Source organism: Choloepus didactylus, chromosome 15, assembly GCF_015220235.1.
Source record: "Choloepus didactylus isolate mChoDid1 chromosome 15, mChoDid1.pri, whole genome shotgun sequence".
Classification (NCBI taxonomy): Eukaryota; Metazoa; Chordata; class Mammalia; order Pilosa; family Megalonychidae; genus Choloepus; species Choloepus didactylus.
In genome coordinates, this window is record NC_051321.1 from 30,854,562 (window position 1) to 30,870,438 (window position 15,877).

Sequence of the window (15,877 nt, forward strand, 5' to 3'; positions counted from 1 at the left end):
TCATCCTGTGGGCGCCCGGAGGCTCTGGGTGTGCACATCAGCTCCGAGCGGGCAAGGCCCCTCACACGCCTTCCTGGGACTGCCCTGTGTCCCGGGGCAGCTTCGCCTCTTTCTGGGCCTCCTCCGCCCCTGAAGCTTTTGGGAAGTGGGTGACAGCTGCTCCAACAAAGCCCGGGACAGCTGGGTGGCTGGGGACAGCTGGATGGGGTTAGTGGCTCCCTGCTTCCCTGGCTGTCGTTGGCACCCTCAGGCCACCCTGCAGGCAGCTGGCTGCTTGGCCCGCAGCTGTGTGCCTGAGCTCTTAACTGTCTGGGGTGGGCTTTCAAAGCTGGGAGGGTGGGATGCAGGTCCACCCCACCCCTTCACTTCGGTCTGATTGATAGAGTTGATGTATCTGAAGAACAGACCCCTTCCCCGACCCCCATCAGCTAAAACAAAGCTAGACCAAGCAGGCAAGAAACTGGGCAGCTTTGTCTTGACCCCCAACTCCTGGCACAGGGGGTGTCCAAGGTCTCCTGATGACCAGGGATAAGGGATGGTAAGATGGGAACAGATGTGAGTGGAGTTTAATGTCTGTCCACCAGCATCTGCCCACAGGCATCCTTCCACCCTGGGCTGGAGGAGCACTGTTCTCCAGTCATCTGCTCCTTTCATTCAGCCCCAAACAGGTGCAGGGGAACAGAAAGGGGCAGGCTGCCTGTTGTCATCGTCCTCCCGATTCACCCCACCCTTAGCCACCTCCTCCTCCTACAGGAAGAGGCGTTTGGCAGGACCAAGACTCTGGTTTGGTCTGGCCCAGCCCAACTGGCCAGGGGGCATGGCTTGACCATGTCCTCCCACCCGGGTCTTTATTTTGGCAAGGAGGGACAACTAGGAGTCGGGGAGGCTTGGACCCCTGGCCCAGGACTTACCCACAGGTCCCTGCCTTGCTCTAGGCTTCCTGGGGCAGGAGGTGTTCAGGCCCTGACTCTGCTCAGACAGGGGGAAAGAGAGACACCCAGCATACTAGACCCCTCCTTCTGGTATGGGAGAAGGGCATAGGGGGGACTTTCCAACATAGGCAGAACACGCAAAGCATCAGGCAACACACCAGAGAGACTTTTAAAAGACAAGCACATACCACCCCACCCCACTCCCTGTCCAAGCTGGGCCTCAGCAGTCAGCCGTTTTAAGTTCCCAAGATATACTTGAGACCTTGAGAAACTGCCACACGGGTTGAGGGTGGGACGGCTTTTTCCCAGGGCCAAAGCACTGAAACAGGCTGGGAAGTTTTCTCTACGTCCAAATACAGAGATTATTTCCCTCTGCCTGCCCTTCCTCCATGCTCAGGGGCAGGGCCCAGGGCCCCAAGTCATCAGAAGACTCAGCAGGGAGCTGAGTGGCCCCCTCTTCCCATCAGGGCCGAGGCCTGGCTGGATTTCAGGGGGACAGGGTCCAGCCCGCCTGTATGCCCACAGCCTTGTGGTGCCTGGCACTTTGTGCTCAATAAATATTTGTGGACTGAAAGAGGTCAAGTTTGTGAGACTTGTAGAAAGGTGTTTCTCCTTAGTCTGTCCTCACCAAGAGCACGTAGTGGGAACTCAAAGAGTTCCCGGCCTCTTGCACTACAGGACCAGGCCTGGGAGTCCCTCAGAAAAGAGTCAGCTGAAGCCAAAGCCTGGAAATTACACTCACAGGCCTGGAATGGGCTGGACCCAAGGCGGCAGAGTCAAGGCAAGGAGGGCAGGGGCTTCTGTCTCTGAAGACCCCAGACCTGAGAGAGTGGGGGGTAAGAGGCAAGGCAGGGAGTGGGACTGCACCATCATGTTTATTAGAAGGTTGGATTTCGGTGTGTGCTCTAGACAGATTACAGAATAAATACCTGCGCCTTGAGAACAGGAAGTCCACGATTCATACAAAGTGCTCACTACAGGAAGTTGCTGTGTCAAAATCCAGGCAAAGACCCAACTAGGGGCAGCCCCTCCTCCCCTGCTGACCTCAACAAGGGCCATGCTGTTGTTGTTTTTTATTTCATTTTTTTTTTATTTCTCTTTATTATTATTAATATTATTAATTGCTTTTGCTGTGGTCACTATCATTGGCAAAGTTCCTTTTTCCCCTTTCCTGGACATGGGGTTCCCGTTTTTAAAAGATCCCACTCTGGGGCTGAAGATGCCAAAAGCTGCTTGAGAAGTGGCCTTTGAACTTCGTCTGGGAGGATGATGAGAAGGAAGCAGGAGAAATCATTCTTGGTTAAAATAAAAAAAGTCCCACAATCTACAGGTCATTCCTTACTCAGTGATCAAACTGCCCAAAAGCAAAACAAGGAGAGAAACAGGCCTGGAGGCAATAGTCCCTCCTCCCAGGATCGGGTGAGGGGTTGGAGGCCCCAAGGCTTTAGGGGACACCAAGGCTTGTTCCAGCCAAGGGGGCTTGAAGGGGAGGGAGTGAAAGAAAAAAGGAGAGACAGGGAGAAAGAGAGAGCTCTGCGCCTTGAAACAGACACCTTCCCAACTCCAGGGCCACCTGTGACCCCAGCCCGGACCATCTCCCGCTGTCGCCTGCATCCAGGAGATTCATTTAAAAAAAAAAAAAAAATCAAAAAATCAAAAACAAAACCAAACCAAAAAGGAAAAGACCTGGGGGAATGGAGGGAGGAAGGGAGGGAGGAGAGGAAGGTAAGAGGGTAGGTCTCTGGATGCATAATTTCAAGCTACCAGGGGCTGGGGGGAAGATTCCCCAGCGCCCTGCTGCCCGCGTGGCGTTAGCTTGTCACGTAGTGTTTGGTGGACGGCTGACCATACACCCTGTAGAAATCCTGGTGGCCAGGCTGCTGGGAGGCGTCGAGCCAGTCTCTGACCGCTAGGCCGGGAAGGGACTGAGGGACTGAGGGTGTGGGTGGAAGTGGGTGTGAGTACTCCTGCGAGGGCACTGTCCAGGGGAAGTGGCCGGAGCGGGGATAGGGCTGGTGGCTGCCATGGTTGGCCACGGAAGAACAGTAACAGTTGTCCACAGAACAGACGAGAATCTTGCGGCCGCCATACTGGGGAAGCATGGGCTGCTGGGCGGCAGAGCCGTTGGGATACTGTGATGGGGGGAACACGGGACTTGAGTGCACTGTCTGGGCGCCGCCTGGCAGGGCCACCAAGTGCTGCGTGGAGCTGCAGGGCCCCAGGGGCTGCCCAGACTGGCCCTCACCGCTGGCTGCGCCCGCCGCCCCAAACTGGCTGCCCACAGGGCCCGACGACGTCTCTAGGAAACTGGCCTCAGGGAAGGCTGTTGAGTGCTTGCGTTTTTCTGCCCCAGAGCTGTTCACACCGCAAGGGTACAGGGGGACACTCTGCAGGAAGGGCACCGGCGTGCTGAAGGGGCCTGTAGAGAGGTTGGGGCAAAAGTCGTCAAAACTCCCACCCCAAGCAACCCAGGCCTCCTCTCCCCTGGGGACATTTTTACATCTATAGAACCAAGCACATTACATCACGCACCACCTCAGCCAAGGCTCACTGTTCCATGAAGAGGTAGATACTATTATTCCCATTTTACAGCTGAAGAAACTGAGGTTGTGGGAGGTAATGCCACTTGCCCAAGGTCCCGCAGCTAGAAGTAGCGAAGTCAGGATATGAATAAAGTTCTACCTAACAAGGTTCATACTGTCTGTCAGAGGGAAGACCATGGCATTTACCCCTCCCCCTAGGGCTCTCTCCTTTCTACTGAGGATCCCACTCTCACCTTCTAGCATCTTCCGCAGTTGCTTCTCCTTCTTGGCAACCTCATTCAAGAACAGCTTGGAGTTCAGATGGCCAATCTTTGGGGGAGAAAGGCTGCTGCCCGTGCAGGTCTGGGTCCTGGGGGCAGTGGACGGGGCGTCTGCGGTGAGGAGGTGTCACCGGTGAGCCTGCCCTACCTCCCCCGGTGGGCCTGGTCTTCCTGCCCTCCCCCAGAGATGTTCCCCTGAGGGGCAGGGGCCATGTGCTCACCTGTCCATTAGGATTTTCACAGACTTGGTGTTCTGAAGGGAGAGAACAGGGTCAGTCAGAGGAAAAGGGAGCCCAGAGGGATGGGAAGAAGGCAGCTCCACCCTCTCCCTCCCCCAGGCGGAGCTGAGCCTCTGATTCTGGCCAGTGTAGCAAAGCCTGGGGCAGAGTGGGGGGGGGCACCATTGTTACAAAGTAAGAATAGCTAGCCTTTATTGAGCACTTGCTATGGGCTTTCTGTGCATCCATTGTTTCATCCACACAACTAGCCACAATCTTTACCTGAAATCTATGGAGGCAGATGTGTTTTGGAATTTGGAATTATTTTTTTTTATTTTTGAAGGGAAATATAGTGATATTGCATACCACCCCCAACAGGACCTAAAGAGCACAACATAATCCAATACATCAACATTTCTGCAACAAAATGTTTGAATAATCAAACTAACTGAGATAAAGATCATAAATTGCCCAGCATTAGTTGCCTTTTTTTACCCCTAGTTTTCAGAGATTTTTAAAATTCAGAATTGTATATAAAGGGCAGTAGATCTGTATTACCATTCCCATGTCAATTCTCCCATGGAAAATATGTGACTTTCCCAAAGTCACAAAGCTAGAAAAAAAGAGGTGGGATTTGAATGCATGCAGACCAGCTCTAAAGACATGGGCATGTGAGCATACTAATGGTGGGAAACTGTGGGGGGGAGCAGAGAATTCAGACACTCATTTGAAAACGACCCTTGGTTCCCACCAGCCCAGCCCCGGGCCCAGCCCACCTTCATGAAACTGACATCCTCTGTCTTGTCAAAGAGCAGCTGCAGGGAGCCGAGCAGCTTCTTGGCTTCCTGCATGCGCTCGCCGAGGTGCAGCGCCTGCGCCGCGTTCTCGCTGCAGAACTTGGCCTGGGCCTTGTCCAGGACCTCCACCGTCTGCCGCAGGTCCTCGTCCAGCAGCTGGTGCAGCTTCTCGTACTGCAGTCGCACCTCCTCCTTCAGTTGGCTCACCTTCTCCTAAGGGCACAGGGGCAAGAGTTGGCGGGCAGGTGAGCAAGGGGGACCTCTGCCTGTCGCTCCTGCCCGTCTCACATCCTGGATGGCAGAGTCTGGGACTGCAAGGCTCCCGAGGGCAAGGTCTGATCTGCCAATTCCTCACCAGGCAGCACAGGGCTCTGAGGCCCACCCCTGGCACCTGTGAGTTCACTGAATGACTGACCGAGGGGTTCCGGCACAGAGCTGACCATGCAAGGAGCTACTCCAAGGCCCTGCACCCAAGTTGCCCCCACCCCATACCACTGGCTTGGGCTTAGCTACCTCCACCAGGCGCTTGTCTGATTCGAGTTTGTACAGCTGGTCCTCGATGTCCTGCTCTCGCTCCTCCAGCCGGTCCTGCTGCTTCATCAGCATCTTCTGCAGGGAAGTTGGGGTAGTGGGCTTCAGAGAGGGGGCTGCGGCTCTTCCCCTTCCCAAGAATGGGTGAGCAACATCCCTCCCTCTACAGAACAGACTTATGCCACAGCTGGCCTACAATCTCTGCCACCCAGCCCCTTCTGACCCCCATGCAATCCCAGGGGCCTGCTGACAGCTGTCTGGCCAGCTTCTGACCCCAGTTACAGGAAGCCTGGAATAGCTTCCCACACATACTTAAGCCATGAGCTTTCTGAGGGTAGGGTCAGGCCAGACTCTGTCCTAATCACTTTTCCTGTACTGACTTATCTAATCATCCCAGTAATGCTATGAGGTAGGTACTGTTAATACCCTCAGCTTACAGAAGAGGAAACTGAGGCCCAGAGAGGCTAAGTAATTTGTTCTAAGTCACAAAGCTAGTAGGTGGCACACTGGGTTGCTAGCCCAGGTGATCTGGTGGCACAGTCTGATCTTATCAAGCCATGCTGCCTCTCTCTGGGGAGCCCCATCTTAGAGATGAGCACCCTGAGATGCAGAGGGTCAATCTGCCAAGGTCACAGATGCCCTCTGGCTCCCTATCCAAAGATCTCACTCTCCCCTTGCCCCACACTGGGGGCATCAAGTCAGCCACCCCTCCCTTGAGCTTAACACTGAGCTAGGCCTCTGGAGCCCTTGCTAACTCCCTCAGCCCCTCAGTTGGATCCTGAGAGGGAGACCCTGGCTCTCCTAAGACCTGAGGCCAGTCTGCTGGAAGGTGTTGGCCCAAGCTGCTCTTCTCAGCTCTTAATCCCGTCCTCATACCCCTCTCCTCTAAGCCGTGCCCGGCCCAGCTGCTCAACCATCGCATCATCCTCCCTCACCAGACACACTTCTTCAAACAGGGTCGCTGCCCTGCTCCAGAATCCTCAATGAGCACCTTCTTCCACATACTTTAGCATGGCTGAGTCTTCCAGCCAGGTGGGACGACAGCCTGTCCCCAACATTCCGTTTTAACTCTCCGGACTCTCTGTTCATGTTTTTCTGCAGCCCACGTGCCTCTTCCTTCCCCTTGTCCATCTTCCAAGACCCAACTTAAGTCCCCTCTTCTCTAGGAAGCATTTCATGGCCCCTGCTCTGAGTTTGTGCAAGTCCCTCCCCTTCTGACCACACAGTGGGGCTGGCACAGGCTGCCCACCCCTGGAGCTATGCTGTCCAATATGGCAGCCACTAACCACATGTGGCTAAATTTAAGTTAATTAAAAATAAATTAAACATCAGTCCCTCAATTATCCCAGTGTCATTTCAAATGCCCAACAGCCACATGAGCTAGTGGCTACCACACTGAACACCACGGATAAAAATGTTACATCATCACAGAAAGTTCTGTCAGAAAGCACTGCTCTGAAGTCACGTAATCGCCTCACCTGCCACGCTCTGATCTCCTCACAAAACTCAAGGCCTCTTGAAAACAGGGCTTTGCTGCTGTCTTCTGCCTCCTCCTTTCTCAGCCCGGCCACCCAAAGGCCTGAGCACCCTATAGGTGCATTGCAAAATTTGTGAAGCAGATTGCACAGAGCCTCGCTCACAGTTAAGGGTCTTCTCCACAAAGAGTGGTTCTCTTTCTTCCTCTTGAGGGTCTCACAGTGACCCTCGAGTTTGACCCCAAAAGCCCCACTCCCAGCCATCCACTGGCTTCCCAAAGACAAGCTACCACCAATCCCTTCTTCACTCCTACCAACCCATTTAACCTATTTTGAAACAAAGGCCAGCAAGAAGCAAGAGCATTCAGCCAGACCCCATTTTGTGGCTATCCTGGAAACAAAGACCCAGGACCCTGGGGCAGGAGGAGGTGGGGCGTAAGGCTCTCAGATTCCAAGCTGAGGAAGCCTGGGGCATTTCTCCCACCAAACCTGGCCTTTGAATCGCCCAGGATGGAGCTCTAAGAACCAGACCAGGAATCCTGCCTCCAGCAGCACCTTGTCCTTCCAGCAGGTTCCCTGGGCCCAGCCCCAACCCACCACGTGCTGGGAGCTGCCAGCGGGAGGGTCAGAGCCTGAAAATAAAGACAGCTTGGGCGGAGTACAGGAAAGAGGCAGCTCCGGTTTCCCAGCCCAACTTCCCTCAGAAGATAGGAATGGAGCTGTTCAACTCCCACCCTCCAAGCTAGAGGGAGGCCCCCTGCTGAGGCCCTGGGAGGGCCCCAGGGAGTTCCTGGCTGACCCCTGAGAGCAGAACCCAGTCCTGGGGAGAGAGCTGCGCCCCTTCCCTCTTCCTCTTCTCAGGCTCTCTCAGAGCCTCCCCTGCTGGCACTGAGACCCGGGACCCTGCTGTGTCTACCCTTGGCTTCAGGGGACCCCAGCCTAGGCCTAGCAAAGGCAGGGGCCCACACTCCCTATTTGGCAGAGGCTTCCATTCCTCCACCCCAGTTCAGAGGCCCCGGGCCACTGTCTCTTTTGCAGGGGTCAGGGGTGAAGGGAGTTTGCCAGGGATCACCAGCCAGGGAGGACTGGGAAGGCCCATGCGGGCCAGCTCACCCTTACAGGGACTGCCCACGGCGGGGGCAGGTGATCTTGCTCCTGCCACAGACAATGCTGGGAGGGAGGAGGGCAGCCCCGCTACTTCAGGTACAGGGAAATTGGAGGGGGAGGGAAATACCTACCTGCTGCCCTTTCATTATCCCCCTTCCCAATTCTGCTGAATGACCTACTCAGTGCTGAAACGCTGGAGGAAGAGGGGAGGGGCACAGGAAGCAAGGTCTGAACCTGAACCCACTATCAGCAGCCTCCTTTCCACCCCAACCCCTAGCCTGCCTCTCCAGGAGCTGCTGAGAACTGTGAGGTCCCATTTCCCACCTGGGAAAAGCCTACAGCTAAAGTGGGACCAGATTTCCGAGCTCGAATCAGAGCTGGGGGGTGGGGGTGGGGTAGGACTTACCAAGTTGCTTCCAGCCCACGGGGAGTTGTCTGGACTGGGGCCCACCTCAAGAATGTGCTGGAGACCCATGGTCTAGAGCCAAAAGCCTTGAAGTGCCAGGCCCAGGCACCAGGCCTCCAGTGGGGGCGGAGGGGGAGGTCCCACGTGGCGCCTGGCCTCCCTCAGCAGCCCCTGGCCCGGGCAGCACCTGCTCACCCTGCCCTGCCTCTTGGGGCCTCAGGCCTTCCGTGGCCTGTTCCTTGGCCAGTGAGAGCAGAAGCTTCAAGAAGGCTTGGGGGCACTCCATTCCCACCCCTCCAAGGCCCCAGAGCATCCTGCTCCTCATACCTGTCGCCCTGCATTCTAGACCTTGCCTTGAGCTGCTCTCTCTGTTCCCCCTCCCAAGCCAGAGAGTGGGGAACTGTAAGCCCCTCTCATTCTGGCCGCGGGAAAGCCTCACATCCCTCTGGAGCAGGACGGGCCAGGCCCAGCTGGCAGTTTTGATGCCAGGCAGGACTAGGCAGACAGGTGAGGCTGTGGGACTCTGGACTGTATGAAAGTTAAGAAATATTAATAAAAAAACCATCAAGTCAACCTCAGGAGAAGCAAGGTCAGTAGGGAACAGGACCCCACAGAATGGGGCAGAGGCAGGCCCTGGGTTTTGAGACAAGACCAGGGCCACCTCCAGCAGCCATTGGTAGGGGGTGGGTAGGCAAGAAGGGGGGGCTGGGCTGCTGGAGCCCCTCTTCCACTCAGGGCCCTGCACAGGTGACCCTCAGGCCAGCTCCAGCCCTAGCTGCAGCCCTTGAACAGAACGACTGCATCCCAACCTCCCCTCCAGCTGCCAACCCCCTTCCCCCTCCCTGCTCCCCCACGGAAGCCCTTGTCCAGGTCCACATTAGCCTCTCCCTGGGGCCCACAGCACTTTCCCCTTCTCTCAGCAAAGCTCCTGCCTGCCCTAGAACCCCTTTCCATGCCTCAGCCCTAACCTTGGGCTACCACGTTGGCCCCCAGGCTGGAGAAACCACAGAAAGTGGGGGTGGGGGGAGCCTGGGAAAGGGGAGAGGCGGCACCTCGGAGGCAGCCTTGGCAGACCCCAGAGAGGACTTCCCAGCTGTAGAGCAGAATTAGCTTTTGCCACGCAGAGAGCAGCGCTCTGGGGCAGCAGAACAAAGAGGCGAGAGAGAAAGCCCCCCTTTGTCTGGGTTTGAATGCCAGGCCAGCCGGGAAGGCAGGCTTTCCCAGAGCCAGGGCTGAGGCCGGCCAGGCCTGCCGCTCAGCCCACGGCAGCAGCCCAAGCCGGGCATCCCCCTCTTCCTGTGCCTACCCAGGCTGCCCCCAACCCTGTACCTCAGGACCTGGCCCCACACCTACCTCCACTACCCTCCATGGGCCATAAGCTCCCCCTAAGGAGAATCTCACCTGCCCCTCCCCTCCCCAACACCTCCCAGCAGGTGAGAAAGTCACTGGACCCTTGGCACACTCAGAGCCACCAAACGAGTCACTGTGAGCAGAGACTCACATGCTGGCACAGTTGTGCTAAGAGGCATGCATGTACACTCACTTCAATTCGAAGGCACACAGCAAGCACAACAGACAGGCACCCTCTTCTTTCTCACAACACGCACACACATGTGTATGCAACGTATGCCTTCCTGACCACACAACCACACCTGAGACAACCACATAACTAAGTCATCCACTCACAATGTACCTTCCCAGAGATATACATGTGAGATACACAACCCAGACACCCTGGCCATGGCCACACACACCTGCAGACAGACATGGATGCACCGCCACCCAGAGCTGCAGGAGGCAGAGTAATCAATAGGGCATGCAGGACAGGCACCCGGCTGTGTCAGCAGGATCCTGGGGTGGGTGGGGGGCTGGGTCTCTGCCTGAGGCTCCTCTCAGGGCCCAAGGACCCAGGCCAAGTCATCCCACCTTCCATAGGGACTCAGGATGCTCAAAGAAGGGGCAGCTCCATGGCCCCCCCATGCACCAGCCTCCCAGCCCCAGCTCCCAGCCCTGCTGCAGACCTCAGGAGGATGGTCTGCATAGTCAGCTCCTCCCCTCCTTGCGCATCCCCCTCCCCAGCCTAGCTCCCTCCCTCAGCCCACCCAGAGACAGGCACATGGGGGCGGGGACCAGGATTCCCTCCAGGCTCCAAGGGGAACCAAGGGCCATAAGAGCAGGGCACTCTCACCCCATGCAGTCGCAAACCTGTAAGTGGCCCAGGCAGTGGGACCCCCTCCCCAGAGAACACCTCTTCTCTACTCTGAACCTCTGGGAATGCAATGCAAGGAACAGGCCCTGGCAACACCACCAGAGAGGCCTAGATCTGGGGCCCTAGGGATGACACAGACACGCAACTACGACTGCACAAACACATGCACACAAGAACACCCTGTGTAATCCCTTACACTTATAACTAGGCTTCTTTGACTCTTCTTTCCATGGTGAGCGAGGTCATGAGATGGGGGGCATTCCCCGCTCCCACCATTCCTCCGTTGCTCAGATGAGCCCCAGAACCTGGAGCCTGGGGGCTAGAAAGGGGTTTGACCATCCTGGGCTGCCAGGCCTGAGCCCACCTGGATGTCCCAGTCCTACTCCCTGAGCTTTCCATGGCTATACATTTAGGATCCAGATGTGTGCAGAGTGGTCCCTGGGGCCTGTCCATTGGGCACTCCAGCTTCAGCCTCTGCCCACACCCCTCAGGGCAGTATGGCTCACACCGGCTTCCCAAGGGCAGAGTGGAGCGACAGCCTGACTCTGAGAGCCATCTGAGCCTCCCCCCCCCCACCCCCCATGGACAGAAGCCCCGCTTACCCCCCTGCTGGGCCCCTGCTCTAGGATGCAGGTCCATGTGCACATACCAGTGGGGGCCGCTGGGGAGGGGTTAGTTAGGGTTTCCTATTTCTAGTGGGGGGTGCATTTCAGCAGCCCCCTGGGAGGGCAGAAGAGGAAGCATGAGAAACAGAGCTGTCTTTTAAGGCACATGCCAGATCTCTGTGCCTCTTCTCCTTTGCTAGAGAATTCCGTTGCCCTCATCCACAGCACCAGTAGAGGCCCTTTAAGACAGACTCCCGACTGAACAGGAAAAGGGGCCAAGGAAAAGGTCCCTCCCCCTGGCTGGCTCAGGCTGTTGGAGGGTATAAATAGAGGGTTCCTCCATTCAGGCTCCTATCTCCCATCCTCTCCCCCCCAACCCCGGGAAGGCAGGGCCTCCTTCCTCCACATTCAATGAGTCAAATTCACCCTTGAGTGACACTGGGCTATTGAAGGGTTTCTAACCCCAGTGCCCTGGGGCCCCAGAGAGAATCCAGAGGGCCTGGAGTGGGGGAGCCTGCAGGAGGATGCGACTCAGGCTGCCAAGCACAAGCACAGATGCTGAGCGCACAGAATTGCACAGCTCGCCTGGTGCAACTCACTCCTTCCGAGCCTGCCCCCACCAGACAGGAACAGACACACAGAGCGGCTGGCCAGGTTCAGTGCCTGCCTCCACCCACCTCCTTCCAAGAGCCCGAGGATTCTGGGGTCTGCTGGTGGGAACCCTATACTCTGCATGCACGTGCCACCCCCCAACCCCCAACTATACAGGCAGAGACAGGTGCAGTTGAGGGTAGAGCAGACAGCCTCTTGAAGACTCTCACACAGTGAGACAAACACACCTGAAGATACCCACCTACTACCAAGTCAGGTGCAACTATGTATTCTCCCCCACCTCAGTGAAAGACACACCCCAGACTCAGAGCAAAGATCACAACCGTGGATGTGGGTACACAGATGCTCATCACCCTGGCTTGCTACCCCCCTTCTGTTCCTTCCAGACACATCCCCTTCTTTCCCCTCCCCTCACTTTCTGCTGCCAATCCCAGGACAGAGCAAAGGACAGCCTGCCTTTTTCCTGCCTTCGCACTTTTCCCAGCCTCCTCCCCTAGCCTTTCTATCTTCATTAATAGCAGCAGCTTCCCCAAAATCAGGGCTCTGCCTGCCCTGAGTTGGGGATGGAGGGTACCAGAGGCTCTGCCCTTCCAACGTGTGTGTGTGTGTGTGTGTGTGTATGTGTGTGTGTGTGTAGGGTGGCTCCTCTCTCCTTCCCCCATATTTCGTTTGAGAAACCAGAGGCCTGTCCTGGCACAAAGCTAGCCATCCGATTGTAAACTAATTATACAGCAAATTTTATTTGTTCTCCCCGCCCTCAGCCCGTGGCGGCCTCCTGCTTTTTGTTGGTTGTATGTGTATGTGACTCATTCTGACTGGTCCCCCCACAGGAAACAGCCCCCATCTACAGCCATCCCCTGATCAGAGCTTCCTCATACCCCAGCTCCCCACTGGCCTCCACTAGCCTCTGGGAGCCCCCACCCATAACACTTCCAGGCCTACCAAAGCCCAAGCTCGCCCCCATGGTATCACACCCAGGCCCCAAGCTGGGGCTTCCGAGATTGCTCAGACACTCTCAGGCCAACCCCTTCCTTCTGGTATGACTCAACCCCAAAAGCCTGGGGACCAGGGAGGGCCCTAGGAGGAGCCCCTCTCCACCGACTGGGACGGAAGTATTGCCTCAGTCCCGCTCCCAAAGCCAGGCCCAGAGGCCTGAGGGGAAGGAGGTTTTGACATTGGCCACTGCTGCAGGGTGTATACAATGGGAGGGGATGTGGTTCCATAATCACCCAGCCGCCAGCCCAGGGGAGCCAGCTGCCTGAAACCAGATTTCAAGGCGGCTCAACCTTAAACCCACAGGATTCTTTTTCTGTCTTCCACTTCCCCTCCCCAAATGTGGGAGGGCTGTGACAGAGGACTGGGTTGGGAGAAAAGGGCTCAGGGTGATGGAAGACACATACTTTGGGGTTTGTTCATGCAGCTGCCTGCGATAGGCACAGGCCCACAGAGGACAGGGATTCTCCCACCCGGAGAGCGGGCGATGGGGACTAATCCTAACAGCTGTGAGACACTGTCCGAGCCCCGCTGGCTGTCCGGGCCTTGTCCACTTAGATACCCCAAGTTCTGCTCTCCCTCCAGAAGCCCCCTCCCCCCAATGTGTTTCCAATACAGCTTGAAACGAACATGGCTGCTTTTGTTTACTTCCTCATTGGTATGCCAGCGTCATGGATCATGTCAGCCACAGCAGCCGCACCAGGACACTCATTACATAAACAGCAGCTGGAGAAGCAGGACGGGGTCACTGCCTCGGTAACTTCCCATAGGGCCCACAGAAACAACGCTGGGGGAGGGAGCCATGCAACCCAGAACACCTAACCCAAACTGTACCCCTGACAGCCCCACACCCCCATTCTACAAATGCCCCAAGATGGGCCCTATAAGCACAGGTAAGGGAATGTGCTGAGTAGCCACGGGGGACCCTTTTTCCCAGGACCCTGTCCCCAAACTTTCAAAGTAGGAGAGTTTGCAAGGGGACCTCTGGCCTGATGTCACAACCCAGGCAAGAGGAGAGAGAGAGAGTGTGTGTGTGTGTGTGTGTACGGTACTTGCCCGGATCTCATTCCTCCGGATCTCCACGTCGCACACCGAGTGTCCCTGATGTGCGCCGCTGTAGTAGCAGCAGTACTGGCATACGGCCACCTGCTCGGCCTCGCAGTGGTAGAGGCGGTAAGCGTTGTGCTGCGGGCAGCTCCAGGCCCGCACATCGTCCGCCTCCACCAGGAGGTGCCCGCGGGCGGTGGAGGGCTGCTGCAGGTGCGTCTGCACGTGGGACTGGCAGCAGGGCGCCTCGCAGCGCAGGCAGACCTTCTGCGCGGGCAGCGGGGGGCCGCGGCGGCAGAACACGCAGTGCAGCGCCGCCGGCGGCTTCTCCACGTGCAGGGCGTTGAACTTCTCCACGATGTTGGTGAGCTTCAGGTTCTTCTCCAGGCCCGGCTTCTGGTTGTAGGCCTGGTTGCACTCCGGGCAGCGCACCAGGCCGCTGTCCTTGGCCCACGCCTCACCGATGCAGCCCCGGCAGAAGTTGTGTTTGCAGGGCAGCTGCACCGGCTCCACGAAGACGTGCAGGCAGATGGGGCAGATAAGCTCCTCCTCGAAGCAGTTCTTCCAATTCTCCGCCATGGCGGCTGCGGGCAGGGGACCCAGGCAGGCCTCCCCAACTCCGCACACCTGGGAGTCCGTCCGGTGCAGTTGTAGAGCCAGGGAGCCCCGAGCTCCGGCCCCGACAGTCGCTCAGTCACCAGCGCCTTCCGTGCGCCAGCCCCCCCGAGGAGGGAGCCTCGGTCCTCCCGCCGCGCGCGCAGCCGGCTGCGTCTCCTCCTCCGTCGGAGCGCCTAGCGGGAGGCGGCGGACTGTGCCGGGGCCACGGCCGGGGCACCAGCCCTGGTGGGGAGAGCCGGAGTCCAAATTCCATATAAGAGGCCGCCTCTCCGTCGGCGCGGCTAGGGCAGCGACGGCCCGCGGCCTGCGCTCGGCCCCGCCGTTGACTTTGGGGCGCGCCCCACAGCGGACAGAGCCCGGGAGCCCCACACTTCCTCTAGCGACAGCAACGACGGCAGTGCTCCCTCCCGGCCCGCCGGCGCCGCGCCTCCCTCGCCTCTTCTGGGGTCCGAGAGCTGGGGAGGCTAGAGTGCGGCCGCGCCGGGGCTTGCTAGACCCGGACGGGGCGGGCGAGGAGAGCCGACGGCCCCTGAGACACGGCGCGGACGTACCCCAGGTGGTGGGCAGTCTGCGGGAGCGGGGTGCGGGGCGCGGGCGGGCCGACTCCGGGGCGCTGCGTGCGCGCAGGGGCAGTCATTCAGATGAAATTCCAGTCCCCGGCCAGAGACACCAGCCCGCCTCTGCCTTCCTCCTCCCTTCACAAATAGAAACGGAAGGGGGAGGGAGAGAAGTGGAAAAAAAAAAAAAAAAAAAAAAAGAAAGGGAGGGAGGGAGGAAGAAGCCCCGGAGGTCCTTCGGCTTGACCCCCTCGTCGCTACTTCTGTGTTCCCCGGAGGCCCGGCGCCGTGCGCCCCCGCCGCTGAGAGACCCCACTCTCCGTCCCCGTGCTGGGCGGGCGCCTCGGCTCTGCCGAGGAAAACAAGGATTGATCAAACTAGAAAGGAATTTTTCTCAACTGCTAATGAACAGGAGGCTCAGCTCCCGGCCCTCCCCTCCCCCCGCCCCGGCCCTCCCCCTAAGCCACCCCAGGCCCCCTCCCCCCCCACTTTCTTTTCTTCTCAGCCTCTGCTCCGGCCTGGAAGGCTCGGGGTTGCGGTCCGAGCCAGCCTGCGGCGGCGGGGCCGGGCCGGGCTGCCTCCCTCAGCGCCCAGCCATCTTGGGCTCCTGGCGGCGGCGGCCGGGGGGATCTGGGTGCGCTCGTCCAAGGGTCCTGCAGCGTTTTGGGTTTTTTTTTTTTTTTGATGGTTTTCTTTTTTTTTTTTAGGCGAGGGCTGGCGGCATCCGGCAAATTAGGAGTGAGAGGGGAGAAAATGCCAAGTCCCGATTTCTCTCCACCTCTGCTCCACCCACCCCGGTCCTTTCCAAAAAAATTAAAAAAAAAAAAAAAATTAGAATTCAAAGAAGTCGGCAGAAAGGCGAGCGCCCACGGCCCCCGGCTGCTGCCCAGGCGACGCGTCCGGGGCGGGCCTGCGCCCGTCTTTCCGTCGGTGGGTCCGTTCGTCCGCCCGCTGCTTCTCAACTGAG

At 57.9% G+C, this 15,877-nt stretch overlaps 1 protein-coding gene across 1 annotated transcript; it reads right to left on the minus strand.

Annotated features, from left to right (window-relative positions):
- Positions 1 to 1,788: 1,788 nt before the first annotated feature.
- On the minus strand, positions 1,789 to 15,080 carry TRIM8 (tripartite motif containing 8). The gene is made up of 6 exons (XM_037804800.1): positions 13,745 to 15,080; positions 5,264 to 5,359; positions 4,730 to 4,963; positions 3,957 to 3,988; positions 3,709 to 3,824; positions 1,789 to 3,351 (listed from the first exon to the last, which is right to left on the minus strand). The coding sequence occupies exons 1-6, from the start codon at positions 14,312 to 14,314 to the stop codon at positions 2,744 to 2,746; spliced, it is 1,656 nt and encodes a 551-aa protein (XP_037660728.1). The 5' UTR covers positions 14,315 to 15,080; the 3' UTR covers positions 1,789 to 2,743.
- Positions 15,081 to 15,877: the final 797 nt, after the last annotated feature.